A 17606-nucleotide genomic window follows, 5' to 3' on the forward strand; every position below is an offset into this window, starting at 1 on the left:
ACTAATGTGCTTGTGCGTATAGACCAACTATTGCTGGTTAGTGCAGTTTGGTGTTGATCTAGCTGAATAGTCATGCTGTTTTAATAACACTTAATTTTTTGGGTCCAAGTCTTTTTGGTTAAGCTAGTCAAGAAGCTTCTTTTCGGCTGAGTGGTTCAAGTGTTTCATTACAGTAAATAATTCAGAGATAGTAAACTGATTTTCAGACTTTAAGTATACAGTTTGCTGATGACAAGAAAGTACAATTAGTACGGTAGTATTTGGACAAAGCACGTTATAAATTACACAGACCCCCTTGTTGGAGTTTGTTTTCTATTATGTATAAGAGAGAATGTATCTAAATAACTGCCTTAATGTAAATTAAACCCCATTCACAACTAATTTTACTTGCATAATGGGACTATTTTATTATTATTTGGGAGCATTATTTCATTCATTGCTAATTAGTTGAAAGGATAGTTGTGGGGCAAGTTATTATATTTTGATGAAAGATCAAAGACATAATTTGCACTGATTATGCGCAAGAAGATCATAAATATGTATTAAGAAAGTAAATGGTGTCAATTAATGTTTAGGAGTTACATTTTAATATGCAAATTGGCATGCATGGTCGGTCGTTGTAGTTCAGATTTTATTGATGATTTGAAATGTTACTTAAATCAAATCATGGCACACATTTTTTGAGTTTTAATTCTCCCAAAAATTAATCATTTTCAAATTCTAGAAGATAGGAGCTGTGCATGACTAAAACGACTGCCCATTTGCACCAAGTGAATTGGCTGACATAAAAAAATAATAATAAATCAAATACAAAACCAAAGTCTTAATCCTAAATCCTCACCTCTGGGCTGTAAATGTAATACTGAATGAAAAGGTACAGGGAAGCAGTCTGGGTTGAACCATTCTGCTATTCTTCTAAATTAATCAAGGGGAAAACCTGAGGAGGTTTGGATTAGGCCAAAGCCTTCTGAGATTAGAAGAGACTCTCAGACTGCCTGTGGAAGTATGTAAATCACAAAACCAGTGCATTCATAGTGTTGCCAGCAGCGGTGGATTCATCTTTTTCATAGAGCCACTCCACAGGATAAAATCCTAAAATGTAGAGTGTTACGTAACGCTGAAAAACATTCAAATTCACACTCTCAGGACAAACAGCCCTTGCAAGAACATACTGACTGCTTGTGTGAGCGTGTGTGTGAAGTGCCAGCTGCAAAATACCCTCTTTATCTACAAAAAAAATGAAAGACTCGCCAACGTGGGAGTCATGGAGAGAGCAGAATGAGTTGTTAAGAGCTGCATCTGTGGAAGAAGCACAGTGCAAATTAATGGATAGATGGCGTACCACAAATCTCAGGGGAACCATGAGGCGGGACCCTGTCTATAAGTAGTGATGTCATTTATGAGTGTTTTATCAGCCCACAGAGTTTTGAGCCAGTTATATTATGGTCAAATTTGCCAATATAAAGTGGTTTCTTTCTAGAGCCGATGTCTTGTACAACAGTGTAGACGGACTTGTGGCGGTGGAGGGTCAGGTGTCCTGTGCACTGAGAGTTTAGCCGATCCCATTCTTTCCTTTTCAGTTAGAGAGGTGTACAGGGATCTTACAGACACTGTAAATCACAGGTGAGAAGGGCAGAGAGAGGGAGAGAAAGAGAGAGGTCGAGCCCTTGATCCAAAAGCAATCTGCTAGCATGCACTGCATCACATCTGACACCCACCTATAAAGAATAAGAAGAGAAGTAATAGGGTATACCAATCAATTCTTTTTCCTTTCTTTCTTTCTTTCTTTCTTTCTTTCTTTCTTTCTTTCTTTCTTTCTTTCTTTCTTTCTTTCTTTCTTTCTTTCTTTCTATCTCATACACACACACACACACACACACACACACACACACAAACACGTTGGGTTTTCATGTTTTATGGGGACTTTCCATAGATATAATGATTTTAATACTGTACAAACTGTATATTCTATCCCGTAACCCTAACCCTACCCATAAACACAACCCTCACAGAAAACTTTATGCATTTTTACATTTTCAAAAACATCTTTTTATATGATTTATAAGCTGTTTTCCTTCCTTTCCAAAAAGATGTCCCCACAAGGTCAAAAATGACTGGTATTACTGTCTTTGTGGGGACATTTACCAGGGCCACACAAACACACACACACACACTGGGTTTCAATGTTTTATGGGTACATTCCATAGACATAATGATTATAATGTACAAACCGTATAGTATCCCCTACTATCCATTAACCTAGGATTTATAAGCTGTTTTCCTCATGGGGACCAGAACATTTACATTGTGTCCCCATAACATGGGATTTACCAGAACCACACATACACACAAACACACCAGTAACCTGGCTGCAAATGTAATCATATTGTTGCTGTTGTTTAATCACCCCTCTGCCCTTGTATGACATAATGAGCTGTTTAGCGCTTGCTCGAACACACATTAAGGCTTTTATACAGTCCGTATTCATCAAACCCGTGATGAAGAATTGAACTGAGAATGCTTAAATTCTAATTAATTTTGAATGGAGATTGCAAACAGTGAATAATTGAAGTTTAAAAATGGACCTTTAAGGGAAATAAAGTTAGAATGGAATGGAAAAATATACATTTACATTAACATTTTCTTTAGATATAAATAACCATAAACATGATGGTGTTGGAGGGCCAGGTGTCCCTGAACACTGAACAATATGTGAATATGAGGTATTTGCAGATATATTCATTATAATTTATATTATTTAATAAATTAACTTTTGCCTACTTGTGTTTTAATAATTTAACTTCCATTTTATATATCAGTGTAAAAGAACAGTTCATTTCACAAAATGCTCTTGCTCCAAAGTAAAGGAGTGTTTTGACAGTTGAACTTAACAAATCATGATTTTCATTTAATTTGCATCAAAAGGCATAATTGGTCAAAGCAGTTTGGAAAACTTGTGTTGCAAAACAAAAACATCCTGTGTTGAATATTTGTATTCAGTAATGTATTCGTCCTGCTCTAGTTCAAATTCAAATTGTAGTCAGGTCAATTAATAGTCTATTACAACTCAAATTACAGTTTCCTAAATTTAATCCTAAATTTAAAGTATAAAGTTTATGGAAAATAAAGTTCCTAAGGCTGAAATGATCTATCTATGTTTAGCGATTCATGCTGAATTAATTGCAGGAAATTATGGATGAGAAGTAGAACAAAAAAAAAATTGATTTAATATCAGTAATAAATTATGTGAAGTCATATCCTTCTTTTCTGTGATGTACTACGCGTTTTCTGGAAGTTAACAGTACAACATAAGCTATTGCTTTTTTCTTTCTTTTTTTCAAGTCAATTCAAACTCCAGCATTTTTACATTTTGCCTTTGTTTTTAAGAAATGTACTGTTAAAGTGGTTGCATCTATTTGTCTTTGTATTGTAGATTTATATGTATCTATATTCATAACACTTATATAAGTGTACCACACAAAAATACCACACAGGCAGAGTGGTATCCCATCATGCTCTGCTTCATCTTGTCACTTCTGATCTTTCTGAGCGAGCTTTTTTCCTCTAACCCCAAGGGTCCTGGCCTCTCCTGTCCCATTCCCCCCTTCACTGTCTGCTGTCGTTTTTTCCTCACTCTATTTCTCTGTCCTCCTTCCTGTTATTTGAAAGATATCCTTTTTTAACCCCTATTGTCTGTGTCTGTTCACCTTAATGTTGTAAAATGGCAGCAGACATAGTACAAAATGGAGAGCTGTGTGTTTCACATGGTGGACAGATAAGATACAGATCTATATAAAAGTTTATAGAATTTTCTCTTGCTTTTTTTTTTTTTTTTTTTTTTTGTCATTTGTGGGGGGGGGCACAGTCAGAATTTTTTTAAATGTAACTTAAAGCTGAGCAGTTAGACCTTACTCATATGATATTCAAATCAGAAATGAGATCTCTATAATATCTCGAAAGTTTCAGAAAGACACCAAGCCCCCCGATGGATCTCCTTAAGAGACGTCACTCTCTTTCCCTTTATACCACTAAACGTGTGTGTGTGTTTACATGGGAGAGGCTCAGGGCTCCAATTACTCCAAAACAAGGAAAATACATGATGAAATAAACAACAGACATCCTGGCCTGTGGCCATTGCCTACACTGGATGACTAATAGCATTTAATGACGGATTGTTTGACTGGTGTCATGTTAATGAATACATGATTGGAGCTTTTTAGTCACAAATAAGTCGGGGTGTTAAAAAACACAGTTGGTCTGAACTTGAGGCTCGATGGGGATGAAAGTTGTGCGATGAGAGACAACAGCTGGCTTCCTGCTCTTAAGAATACACTCATATGCCAAAAAGAAAAAAAAAAACTGTCTGTATTACTCTCATCGCTTCTTGCTTCCCAAATGCACCCTTTTTCCACAGCTGATCTGCCCCGCCTGAGCCAAACGTCCATTATTTACACTTGTTCTGGGTTTAAATGAGAGCAGCTGGGAGCTGATGAGTGAGCAATGCCCTGAGGGTTCCTAGCACACGTAGTTTTTTATTTTATTTATTTAATTTTTTCTGCCCAAGCTGATGTGATTCTGCATTCGCAGTCTCAAGTCCTTTATCCAGGGTAGTTTATAAGCAACAAAGGGGAATTTAGGAGTTTTTCATCATCCTTCGCAGAAGCGAGAGGTAATTGAAAAAGGGGGGATTTTGTGCATGGGCTAAATAGAGAAGCAGTGGCCCTGCAGCAAAGCGAGGTTAATAACTTTTCCACTTTCATTACCCTAGAGATGGACTGCAGGGGACTTAAACATAGTCCATGGACACCGGAGAACTCTACTTCTCTTATCTTACTCTCAATTCTCTCTCTTTCACTCACCTGTGTGCATATAAATGCCAACACACACACAGTGCCTATACTCAACAGTCAGCCTGGTTTTCTTCTTGGTTTGGCCTGGTGGTGTGATTGTAGATAGATAGACAGACAGACAATAACAGTATGGTTTTTTCTTTTTTTCTTTTCCAGCATGCCCCACATCTGTGTATCAGCTTTAGCTGTGGTTGACTCTTTAGCCTTAATGTCGCCGTGTCCCTTATCAGAATGAATGCCTCCTGAAGGTTAATTACTACAATTCCCCCATTGGCCAGTTTTGCTGGAAAAGAAGTGAATTATACATTCATATTGTACATTTTGCCCTTGACATTCCAGTTTGTTCCTTATGGCCTAATTATTCCACTGACTGCTAGTTCATGAAAATGTACATTCACTTTAGAATTGAAACAATTTCTTTATGGTATTCCTTCAACCAATCGCTTAAACCAAACACTTAAACTGTAGTATAAAAGTACAGAAATATTCTCATGCAGATTATCTACATTCCACCTTGCAGCATGTACTAAAAATCCATTAGTATGCACTTTGCATATTCATATATTTCCTGTACTGTTTCTTTATAGATAACACTTGTTTTGATCATAAAATTAAATGGCATTTACTTTAGTGGCTTTAATTAGTATTTGTCTGATAAGCGTCATGCAATTCAATAAAGTGCTCTTAATTGTTTGACGCAACATCAGTGAACTATTTATTTGCTTTCACACAGCTTTTAATTGTGTTAAGTTCTCTTTTTTATTTCTTTTTTATATAACTGCATTGTTAGTTCTCCCTTTGAATCAAATATCTTGCTATGATTATTGCTTTATACTCACGGGAAAGCAATTTGAACATCTTGGTGAACATTATCTTTAAATGAGACACAACATTTAGAATTTCGACGTCAAAACTAGATTAAAACTTACCTGTGAAAACACAAGAATTGGTCCGTACCTACAGTGTTTGATTTGTCTGTCACAAACTAACTTGTGTGTAACTTTTGTTTGTTGCCACCTTCATGGTCTGTCTTAATTTTTTTCATCTTTTTTAATGTTTTGATGATAAATACTATTGTATCCCAGCTTATAAAGATACAATTATAAACAGAAAAACCTGTGTGAAAACGTCAATAATTTTTTAATTATGCTAGGCGATGTTAGTTGGTGCCGAAATTACACACTTTAGCTTTAAAGCGTCATGCAGTTATTTTTGATATTTCAGTAGTTTCCTTCATGAGAAAGTGTTTTGTTCAGCTAAGATAAAAAAAGGTGCTCTAAAGGATTAAACACAAAAGAAAATCTAATGGAGAATCAACTAAGCTTAATGTCAATATGTATTTAGAGTGAGTCATTATATAGTCAAATTCAGCTACCAATAACCACAGAAAACATGATTGTTGTTGTTGCCACTGAGAGGTCGAAGCTGCTCATCCGTGTTCACGCCTGTAGCATCCAATCTCTGCCAGTTTATGTGTTATCAGTGTTTTTCATCTCTCCTCCTCCTCTTCCTTTCTCTTTCTCATCTCATTGATTTGTAATATTGATCCGAACCATAGCATTCAGCCAGACATTTTTTTCCTTTTAGTGTTTTTAATAAGACTCAGCCGAATGTGTCCTTTTTCTTTGTTATTTTCTACTTCCTCTGCTTCTGACCTGTTGTTTGACAAAACAATTACACACCATTAGCCTCTTCCCACTCAAGCTTTTTCCAGAGTCATTACAACTGAGATATGCACCTCACTGCTAGCTCAAATAACGATTTGGTTTGAACTTTTCCTTTGTTGTCAACTCACTTTTTACAGTCGACTACAACCACATGCATTATTCATGCAAGCACAACATTAGAATGAGACATGGTTGTGCATGTTAAGTTGCAGATTTTTGCATATTCATAAATGTGAGAGATCAACTTGTCTGTTTATCTGTCGATAAAGTACTTTTAGACATCATGGTAATACTATGGTCTCATGCTTTATGATTATGGTTATCATTCTCTTCTATAGTATATCAAAGTACTATGCTATTATCTCAATTCATTGCAGTTAAATTCAGTGTACAATACATATTTTGTCAATACAACATACGTACTATGGTACTCTGATAAAAATGGTGTCATACAGTCACATCACACAGAAAAATCATCACAGCAAAACCATCAAATAGAGAAATCGAGATCAGGCGGTGACCACCTCACTTGCTCCCTCATATATACGAATACTCATTCACACATACATACAGAACAGAAAGCATTCAGCTTCCCCTTTTCATTTTTTCTTGCATTTTACACCTTCAAATGTAACACTTTTTTCTCCCTTCAATAACACAGTAAATTGAACACATCTATAAATAAAATAATATGTGTTCAAGAACATTTATTCCCCCACAAATACCAATTTACTTTTCTCAACACCCTCATTTAGATTACATTTTACCTGTTTTCCAATGCTAATTTGCTCTGCCAAATTAGTGACACTCTAGTTTTTAGGTATTTTTTTCCACCTTGCTTTTTGCCAACAACTTTGTCTCCAGGTGTGTTAGTTCTTAATATTCAACATTATTTGACACATTAAATATAAAATACATAGAAAAATCATTTGGCAATGTACTACAGTGATTTTAATACTAATAAGGAGTGTTCCTAGGATTTAGCGAAGCAATGTTGCTAATATACAATGGTAAATAATCCCTTTTGTTATTAATAATTTTATATTAGTTTCATCAACAATTTACAACTTTGAATGTGGTTCATCGAATCAGAGTAATAACTCTGCATTTAAAAGGCTATTAAATTTGAATTGGACTTTGCATGACAGCAGAACAATATGTAGTCAACTAGATGAATACTTTGTTACTGTACACATTTATACATACACATAAGCACCTTAACGAATTTGTAGACGTTCGCATGACAACTTCTTGAAACAAAATCACTGCCATCCACACCATTTCACACCCAGTGCTGAGAGACTGGTGCATCTGCAAGTATTTGTCAGAAATGACTCAAACACATAATCAAACTTGTGAAGACACATTACGCACATGTTGATTCGTCATTGAGCTTCAGTGCATCAGTGAATATGAAATGTCTTCTCTCGGTTGCAACTCCACACTGACGTTCCTTGATTGCATTATGCATGCATTTGTTTTTTAATATGCAATAAACATGTCACAGGGCTATATCGCTGGTGACAAATGGAAGTCAACTTCAGTTAAGTGGAAGTAATTGATGATTACATGCTTGATTAAGCCTCAACTTTAAACCAGAACATATAGACGACCAAGATCAAAGTCCAAAGCAAATTATGGTCATTGTGATTCAAGACGTGCGTTTGCGCCACTATTTTTAATTTCTGCACGATGAAAGCGTAATGTCATGGGCCCAAACATCCTCACTTGCCCTCAATCACTCGAAAACATGACTAGCATTTATTGCCTGGGTGGTTATGGGCTGAACCGTAACTTTGACATAGTTTGAAGTGCCTCTAACCACAGTTCAGAAAATACAACATTCTGGGGCCCTCAAAAATGAGCAATGGAAGAGTCCAACCATAGTAGAAGCAACTCAGCGTATATAAAAGCGTATATAAACGCTCTGATGTGGAGCTGTAGTTTTGCTCTGGCAGCAGTGGAGGTTTTGGTAGAGGAGCGCAACCCAGTTGGGAAAAATGGAAGGATGAGGCAGAAAGCAAGGAAAGGAGGGAGAGAAGCATGGTTTGATGTGCAGAGCACCGGAGCGAGTGCAATGAAAGCCATGCTGTGCCATCTGGCAGAGTGGTAATTGGGTAAGGATTTTTCACCTGCTCAGTGCCACGGCCCACACTGGGCTGGGTAAAGAAAGTATGGTGCATCCTGGATGCATATTATGCAGTCAGTGTAGTTTATAGAATGTACTTGCAAGTGCCTCAGTCTAAGCACTCAGATTGATGGATCCAAACTGCAAAAAAAAAAATTGCAGGTTTTTAAGTTTTGGCAGGTTAGTGGCATAATTCTTTTTTTTTTTTTTTTTTTTTTTTTTTTTTTTTCACACATGCACACGATATTCATACCATATGATAGAACTCTTCATTCTGAACAACTTTGCCTCTAGGACCACTGCTATCAATCAATTAGTTTTTTTAAATATTGGAGATTATTTGAAAAACCTCAACCTTGGTAAAACCATGGCAGGACAATTCTCTGGACTATAGTTAAATAAATATAAAAGAAATGTTGAACTTTAGCATTTGGATAGCTATAGGGTCATTTAGAAAACGGGCGTGGCCAAGTGTACCCAACAGCCTATCACTCCTAAACGAAAACTCAGAACTTCGTGAAATTGGGTGAGCACATGTGACATATGATTCTAAAGAAGCATGCAAAAACTGTAGAGATCGGGTTATAGGTGGTGCTATAACTGTTAAAAAGGTGTAAAATGCTGTGTTTCTATGGCAAATAACAAAATGGCCTTTTTCGTGTCTGATTTGCATAGAACTTCACGAAATTAGGTAAGGAAATGTCACATACAGTATGATTCTAAAGAAGCATGCAAACTTTTATGGAGATCGGATCATAAGTGATGCTATAACAGTTAAAAAGGTTTCAAAAACACTATATTTCTATGTTAAATTACCTTAAATTGCAGAAAACGTACTATATAATATGTAATATCTTACAATCATAGACTGTAAAAAAGCTTACAATCTGCTTAAAGCCTTAAAGGTTTACAAGCCCTTGAACCCCTCACAGCTATATTTTATTCTGTGTTAACTGTACAGCTGTGGATTTATTTTATTTTATTCCCACAGTGGTACTAACTATTTCAGATAAACACAACTCAAAATGGCACGTAAGAACAAACACATTAAAAAAACTATAGCCGCAGAGATATATTTCAGCTAGGGGATCATATTTGGGCGTCCTTAGCATCAGACGTCTGTGTTTGTCTAGAATAAGATGCAAAGTAGATCATGTTTTATGCAAAGGTCTGGCAATTTGAGACTATGGTTAGTCCAGCACTCCCAAGGTTTGATTTAATCACTGAATGGCAGCATCTGACAGCTTACATGTTTTGGTTGAATAAAAGGTTAGATGTTCTTCAGCCACTATGTTAAAATAATTTAATTTTAGAGTTCCTCTGAGCGTGCATATCAGTAAAAAGACTATGATTTCAATCAATCATTCATCTCAAAGGCACACTACACAAAATCTCCAAACTCAAGAACTCCTCCTGCTATTAAAGCTCTGAAACTTAATAGAGACATGTGATCCTTGCAAGGCCCACTGGGCACATTCACTTGATTTACACAAAGTTGCCGTCTTATAGGCATGTCTCTTGCATCCAGCTGTTTTAGCTCTTAAAATGTGCAACTTTCTTTTGCCTGTGTGATACAAATAGTAATGGCCTAATGGACATTCTTGCACTGCCTCTATCCATTTGTGAGTAATTATGGCTTTTTGTGTAGGTTTATAATGGACTCCTCTGACTCACTGTGTGAAGCAGTCTAGCTTCACAGGTGTGCGGCAGCGCTATTCATACGTGCGACATACACACACACACACACACACAAAAGCACACAAAATCCATCTTTTTTCCCATCCTCCTCCACCTTCCCAAAGTTCAGCTCGGCTGCCAGCTCAACTGCCACCCACATCATATCAGGAGAGTGACACGGCGCTCCAAAAAACACGCATGGCCTTTCGACTGTCAGCAGAAGCTCCTGTCAAGCTTTGTGATCGAGAAACCTTCCTCTGCAAGGAACCAATCCACCCAACCAATCTTCTACAATTTTTTTTTTTTTTTCACTTACACGTTACATGAGCAAATTTGCAGTGTGGAAGTTTGAGAATACTAGTTGCTTGTCCACGTAGCATGCCTTGTGTTAACCAGACTAGCCAAGACTTGACATGTAGCTTTTTAAAGACCTGTTCCTGATCAGTCTTCCATTTTAGACTCATAGCAACTAGATATCCAACTATAAAAATCCTATAAAAACTAATTTTGAACAATTGAGATGTGTAACTAAGGAAAGCCATAGCTAGCGAGTGCCACAGCTGTTGAACCCTGTGCTTTTCACACACCATTGTGTCAGCAGACCACACAGCTGCTGCTGTGTACATATGTAAACACTTCCCCATAGTGTCTACAGCTCAGTTAGGATGTGTTGAAGTCATTAGCATCAGTTTGTGCTCAGCAGCATACAGGCTTGACCAGCTGTTGGTCAACATCTACTGTATATCCCTTACCACAAAAATTTACTGTGGCTGTAGCACGTTGCATTGATGCTAATGCTAATGTTAATACCATGCTAGTTTGTATATAAATATTTATAAAATATGTTGTTTATTTTAATTATTTATAAATTTTTGCAAGTAACATCCACAGTGCTAGCATTTCATTATAGTAGAGTACTGATGTTTTACTAGTGTTCATTTTTAAACGGTTAATTTTTGAGGGCTGGTAAAAGTGTGCAATGAACTGTATACTGTACGTATACAGTATATACACTGAGCCAAAACATAATGACCAGTCACAGGTGAAGTGAATATTACACATATTAACAAAATATTACATATTAAGGTCTGGGTAGATTAGATGGGCAAGCAAACAATCAGTTCTCATGTTGGATGCAGGAGAAATTAACAGGAATACATTTCTTAGCGACTTTGATAAGGGCCAAATTAATTATTATGGCAAGGCGACTGGGTTAGAGTATCTCTGAAACGGCAAGGCTTGTGGGTTGCTCCTAGTGAGCAGTGGTGAGAATTTACCAATAGTGGTCCGAGGAGGGGCAAACCGTATATATATATATATATATATATATATATATATATATATATATATATAGCCTAGGTTATTTTCATTGCCATTTAAGTGAAATTGCTGAACCTAAATATACGAGTTTGATAAAAATGATCATTCTAGAAGAAAATTTCAAATGGCACTTTTGCATCTGAACTCTTCATATATATATATATATATATATATATATATATATATATATATATTGTAATCAGGCAATATTAGACAATTTTAGACCTGTTTTTTAATGTAAATCAGCCAATAAGGGATATTTCATTGTGCATGCTAAATCTACCTTATTTTTACATTTATCATCATCATCAAACACTCACTTATAGGTCAAGTTTAAAAAAATTGGCTCTGGTAAATGTAATCTACAGTGAATCTGAAAATGAATGTACATTTTTTATACTATATATTATAACTTTGTGATGCCTGTGTTCACTCAGCATTAAGTGTCTTAATGTATTTAGACTAAATTATGTATTTGGATCCAAATGTATTTAGGACCATTTAGCATTAATTTGCCATGGCACAGTATTTTACATGGTAGTCCAAGGTACTTTAAAGAATGTGTACCATGGTATCATGTTCTGATACTTTTTGATTTCTTTATTGTTAGTGATAGCTCAGCGTCACTGGTATAGAAAATTGCACTCAGCCCATACAAAATGTCTTTCCAGAAAGAGAATAAGCACATATTAGAGTACCTTCAAACCTGCAAAACATTGTGATTATCCGACTCTGTAAGAGATCAAATTTACAATTATTTTGTCAAACCAAACACAAACCAAATTCTGAAATATTTTTGAAGCATTTTATGAAATTGTGTTTCAATTTTGCAATTGAATGCTCTTTCAAGCTAAAAGAAAACCCAACACACATTTCGTATAATCTGTAAGCTATCAATCCTGCTGTCACCATAGTGACATTAGCACAGCAATGACAACCTGTCAAATGCAACAGCTCCAGCAGTTTCCTCTTTCCAGGCAATCACCTGTCGAGAAAGGAGGAGAGCCATCCCACCCAATAGAAAGTCTAATTAAACTTGCTGCAAGTTCACTCTAACTCCTCTAAACTTTGAGGTTTCGTACCTGCTGCATTCATTCGATCTATTATTATTCCATCTGAGTGATTGACTATGGCAGTAATTACAGAGCAGGTACAATGGCAGCGACACCGGCTGTGCGGGAGTGGGCGGATCTTGCGTGCCCTGTGGCTAGAAGAGAAGGCGGCTCATAGTCTGCTCACTGTTCATCAGCACGTACCACGACCTACCGCTGGCCCTCAGGACCTCCTGGGGTCATGTTGGTACCGACAAGAGAGATGCCATACTGACTGCACATGAACTGGTGAGGCAGAGAGAGTCTGTAGGCAAGTGAGTGAGTAAATGAACAGAGGACTGAGTAAACGCAAGCGAAAGATTAGGATGGATGGATGGGAGGATGTTTAAACAGCTAAACACACCTCACAAGCGCATTTGTTCAGAGCATGCTGCAGTCGAAGGCTTCCCATAGTCACACCTCATTCTCCACCTTCCTCGCACACTAGATTAGACACTCGCACACTGGAGTTTTCATCTTTCTAATTCTCACTCCATCTCTCACATCCTGACCTGTTATCTGCCTTCTATCTATATCCCCATTAGCGGAGTTGTGAACAACCCAGTGTTTTTGAGCAAATCTTTTAAGTGAACAACTTGAGTTCACTTTGATGGTCTGATTTTCCCTTGTAAAGTGTGTGACTGCTTTGGTGACTTCAAAAAACTTGAGAAAATTTCCTTTGTGGCCTGTGAAGGAGTATTTTTTGTGAACGAATATGCCCCTACACTCAACAGAATGAACTGGACTAATTAATGACTAAACAAAAAGGGACATGTTGTACATGTTGTCTGCATGTCTTTGCAAAAAAAGTCAGTGTTTTGAGTCTTTCCTTTTTAACTATGTTTGGCTGATTAGCTTCAACAGTAAACCCCTACTGGTAGATGTCGTAAATACACCATTATTCTAGAAAAAGCATGCTTCTCCTGACATGCTTAGGGCCTATTCACACGGAACACAAAATCGTGACAGCCGTTTTTTCTGAATAGGGTCAAAAGACTAGACGCTGCAAAAACACACATCTATCTAGCTTATGTTTACTTAGAAAAGCAATGAAAAAGTAGCACGGTGGAATGTGAAAATGTGCTCTATGTGAACAACTGCTAACAGTTAAGTGAATGATTCAATGACTCACTCATAATAGTTAGACACTCATTGTTGCCACTTATTTGTCCAATGCTGCAACCTACAGAAATGTTCACTGGAATGAATCTGAATGAGCCTTTGTTTAACAAAATGAATAAAAATTCCCACTATTGTCCTGCAGCTGTTTTACATAAATGTATCATGCCATATTTGTAGATACCTACAAATCCATGTGGTATACATTATCCAACAGATAAAGATATTGGAAGAATTGTGAATGTGCAACTGGTATTTCCTTTTGAAATATTCCAGATAGTATGAGTAACCCTCTCTCATCTTTTCATATTTAGCTTCTGCCTGGCTGCCACTTCCAGCGATGAGTCGAAGGGAGGCTCTGGTGGGGAACCCTGCGCCCAGCGCAGCACCTGAGGTATTGGGCAACAGCACAGAGGCAGCAGGGCCCGGTCCCCGAGAGACCAAAGATGAGATGTTCTCCAAAGTCAAAGACAAGTTCATGAATGAACTGCACAAAATCCCACGTGAGTAAACCGTTTTTTTTTTTTCTTCTTCTTCTTTTCACAACGCTCAAAGGTCTTTACTTGGTTATATTTCAGCTTCAGTGTGCTGTGTTCGTTTTACATAATTTTGCATAAAAAACATTTTTTGAATGGGATTGATTGAGTCTCAGCATTGGTTGCATTGGCAAGTTCTGTCAGATCCATTTTGTATTATTTTCTTTCAAATTTTTAAACTTCCATTGTTTAGCCAGTGCTGAAAAATAATGAGCTTGAGAAACAGGCGGCCAGCAAACATGTTCCTTCTCATTCTAATTGTAAATAAGCAAGTAAATGAGTTTTGTTATTTGCATGCCTTTGTTTGTCTAAGTGCCCTGTGCCTCGGTCCCCAACACACCACAGCTCTCACTGTGAATCATGGAGCTAAATTCAGGCATCGTACCAAACCATCAACCAATTCACTGTATGCTCCTTCATATTTTCAAGTAAACATGCTGAAAAGTCTGTAGCTGTTTGTGTGTGTGTGTTTCTTTAGCTAGGTGCTTTTATGTCCCAGAGATTTTATTTGTCCCTATTATATACTGGATATCAAGGTCACATTATAACTGTCCTGGACTGGAATATGTTGCCATTTGAGATCACCAATAAACTATAAACACACACCTGACTAAAGCACTTTCAAACAAGATTGTTATTAGTTCATTAACTAATACAAATTAAAACAGGGGTTTGCGAAAGAAGTTGGGATTTTTTTTCTTTTACATAATTTATTTACAATTGACAACCTGCCCACCACTGAATAGTGCTAAAGTAACTCATGTATCTAGCGGAGGTGATGGCAGAATTATTTAAAGCTACATAAAGTACTAGGGCTGGGGAAAAATGATTGATTTTAATCAATTCTCATTTTTCCTAACCAATATTGATTCTTAAATCCCAAGAATCGATTAGTCTATCCTGTTTTTAATTGATGAAGGAACGGAACATTGTAGCACGCCTCCCATCCAATAAATCACAATAATCTTTGTGCTTTATTACTTTTGATATGAAACAAAGTCTCAGATTTCAAATTACATCCATTTTATTACGAAAACCATTTTGGCGCTGTTTAATGTGGCGAGACAGATCGCAGTAGCACCTCAGTTCAAGCAAAGCGGCAGCACGGACCGCACGTGAACTGGTCATCTCCTCTGCTTTAATACCAGTTTCAGCAACAAATAAACATGAATGAACATCTGAAGGTATGTTAAAAGATACAGTACAACTTACCGAAATCCGTATCATGTCACGATCACAGTGCTCAATCAGTGTTTCAACCGCGGAAAGACGTCAATAAAACAGCCTGTAAACAATGTCAAGTAACGTCAGATTTACCTCAGGAATAAACTTGTTAGTCAGCTAGAAAATAAACTCTAGAGAGGAGCATTTTGATAAAATATGCACCACATAACATATTCATTATAATTTTTTATATTCTTCAACATTTAATCCATGTTTGAATAAATCCGTCAAGTTTTTTGACAGCCACCATTTAAATGTTTATATTTAAAAAAACGAATTGGAGTAGAAATATAATTATGTAGTTGTAAAATTAGTCTTATAACTTTAATATTATAAAAAATCTTCCTTGAGTGTAATTTATGTGTTTGTATACAAATCAGGTGAGAGATTTTTGCACATGTGCTGTATCTAAAATAATCGATATTGAATCGAATGGAAATCTAATCGAATTGCATGCTTGTGAATCGAAATCGAATCCAATCATGAAATTTGTGTCAATACCCAGCCCTATAAATTACGCCATGTCTAACAAAACACCGTTGCGCAGACCTGAGATATATTCGAGTCATCTCCTACCCCTACAGTACCTTACTATAGGTGTCTGGTCATTTTGCCAATCTCTCTTTCTCTCATACTCGATTTCACACATACAACTTCTCGCTCTCACTTTCACTCACACGCTCACACACGTACACTTTCACTTCCACCCTTGCTTTCGCACTTGGAGACACATTCACCACATTAATTATCACTTTGCCTTCCTGCAGACAACTGTAAAATAAAGGGTTGCCGCATTTGACTCAGACAGATATGCCCCTTCTGAGATCCAGCCAGAAAAAGACACTCCATTACAGTGTCTTAAATTACTGTTTTAGCCGCCTCCCTCCATCACACACATGTCTCCGTGCCAACCGGTGCCTGGGTTGATGAATGCCTTGGGAGAAGGGTGCTGTATTGACCGAGGCATCCAGGAACCCTGACGGACCTGCATTAGTGATGAATGGGCGAGTCCAGATGCAGAATACTTGAGCAGTTCTTCTCCAATTTAATCCACTGCATTGAATATGTGCAGGTGCCGCCTGTAAAAGTAAGATGCATGGACCTGTCACAATCCGCCATCTAGCGTGGCAAAAACAGAGGAACACAGGCAGATGCTGTGTAGTGATGAAAAAGATATACTTCACTCTAACCCTTCTGCCTTTCTGTCATAGCGCAATGTAGGCAAAATATGAAGACGAATACTGTTTAAGATCTATTTCCATGCCACAACTAAGAGCGTATTGGGCACTTTTGGCTCTTTTAAAAGTAAGCTTCCTTAAACACACTTTTCATTCACAAGTTTAGTGGTTCGTGGGTGGGTCGTGTACAGTCAGCAGATTGTTATGCAAAGAAACCTCTTCAGGGTGATACAAGAGCCACTGCGAAATTATCCCGCTTATTATGTGACTACTTGTCACATAAGTAGCAATTGAACACAAAATAGTAATTTGACATATTTTATTACCTCAAGATTACTTGCAGTACCTGCTTTAGACCGCTAGATGTTGTGATTGAAGAATCAAAATTGAGTATTGCAGGGAGCCGTGTTAAATATAACTGAATGATGCATGGTTTTGCACTAAGCTTGAAAGATTCACTAAGTTTGAGTGAAAGGACTGCCAGTGGCAGGCAAACGTAAAGACGATGAATCTACTTTAAACGTCACAACTGCCAAAACAATGTGTCTACACTACATGCGAGCGGTGCGACAAACTTCTCACCCTCTGATTCACCAGTACAGTACATCACAGTGGGTGATGAAGAGAGACCACAGTGTGTTGTGTGCCTCAAAACATTAGCTTCAGACAGTATGAAGCCGAACAACGTAAGTCTTCACATCACGAACACAAAGAGGAGACCATTGACATTGAGAAGTTGTAGTACCTACTGTATTAATTACGATGTGTCAGATATATCCTATATAGGGGTGTCACGATTCTCCAAATCCTCGATTC

The 17606-nt window shown here is 37.2% G+C and overlaps 1 protein-coding gene across 5 annotated transcripts in view; it reads left to right on the forward strand.

Moving 5' to 3' along the window:
* Window positions 1-17606, forward strand: part of syt1a (synaptotagmin Ia) — a 192998-nt gene that overhangs the window by 141592 nt on the left and 33800 nt on the right. For all 5 annotated transcript variants that reach the window (XM_082168286.1, XM_082168287.1, XM_082168288.1 and 2 more), the window contains one exon: window positions 14167-14355. In XM_082168286.1, coding sequence (XP_082024412.1) covers window positions 14193-14355 — 163 coding nt within the window. In that variant the 5' untranslated portion in view covers window positions 14167-14192. The remainder of the gene's footprint in view (window positions 1-14166; window positions 14356-17606) is intronic.

The sequence above is a fragment of the Leuciscus leuciscus genome (genome assembly GCF_965113295.1).
Source record: "Leuciscus leuciscus genome assembly, chromosome: 4".
In the NCBI taxonomy this organism is placed as follows: Eukaryota; Metazoa; Chordata; class Actinopteri; order Cypriniformes; family Leuciscidae; genus Leuciscus; species Leuciscus leuciscus.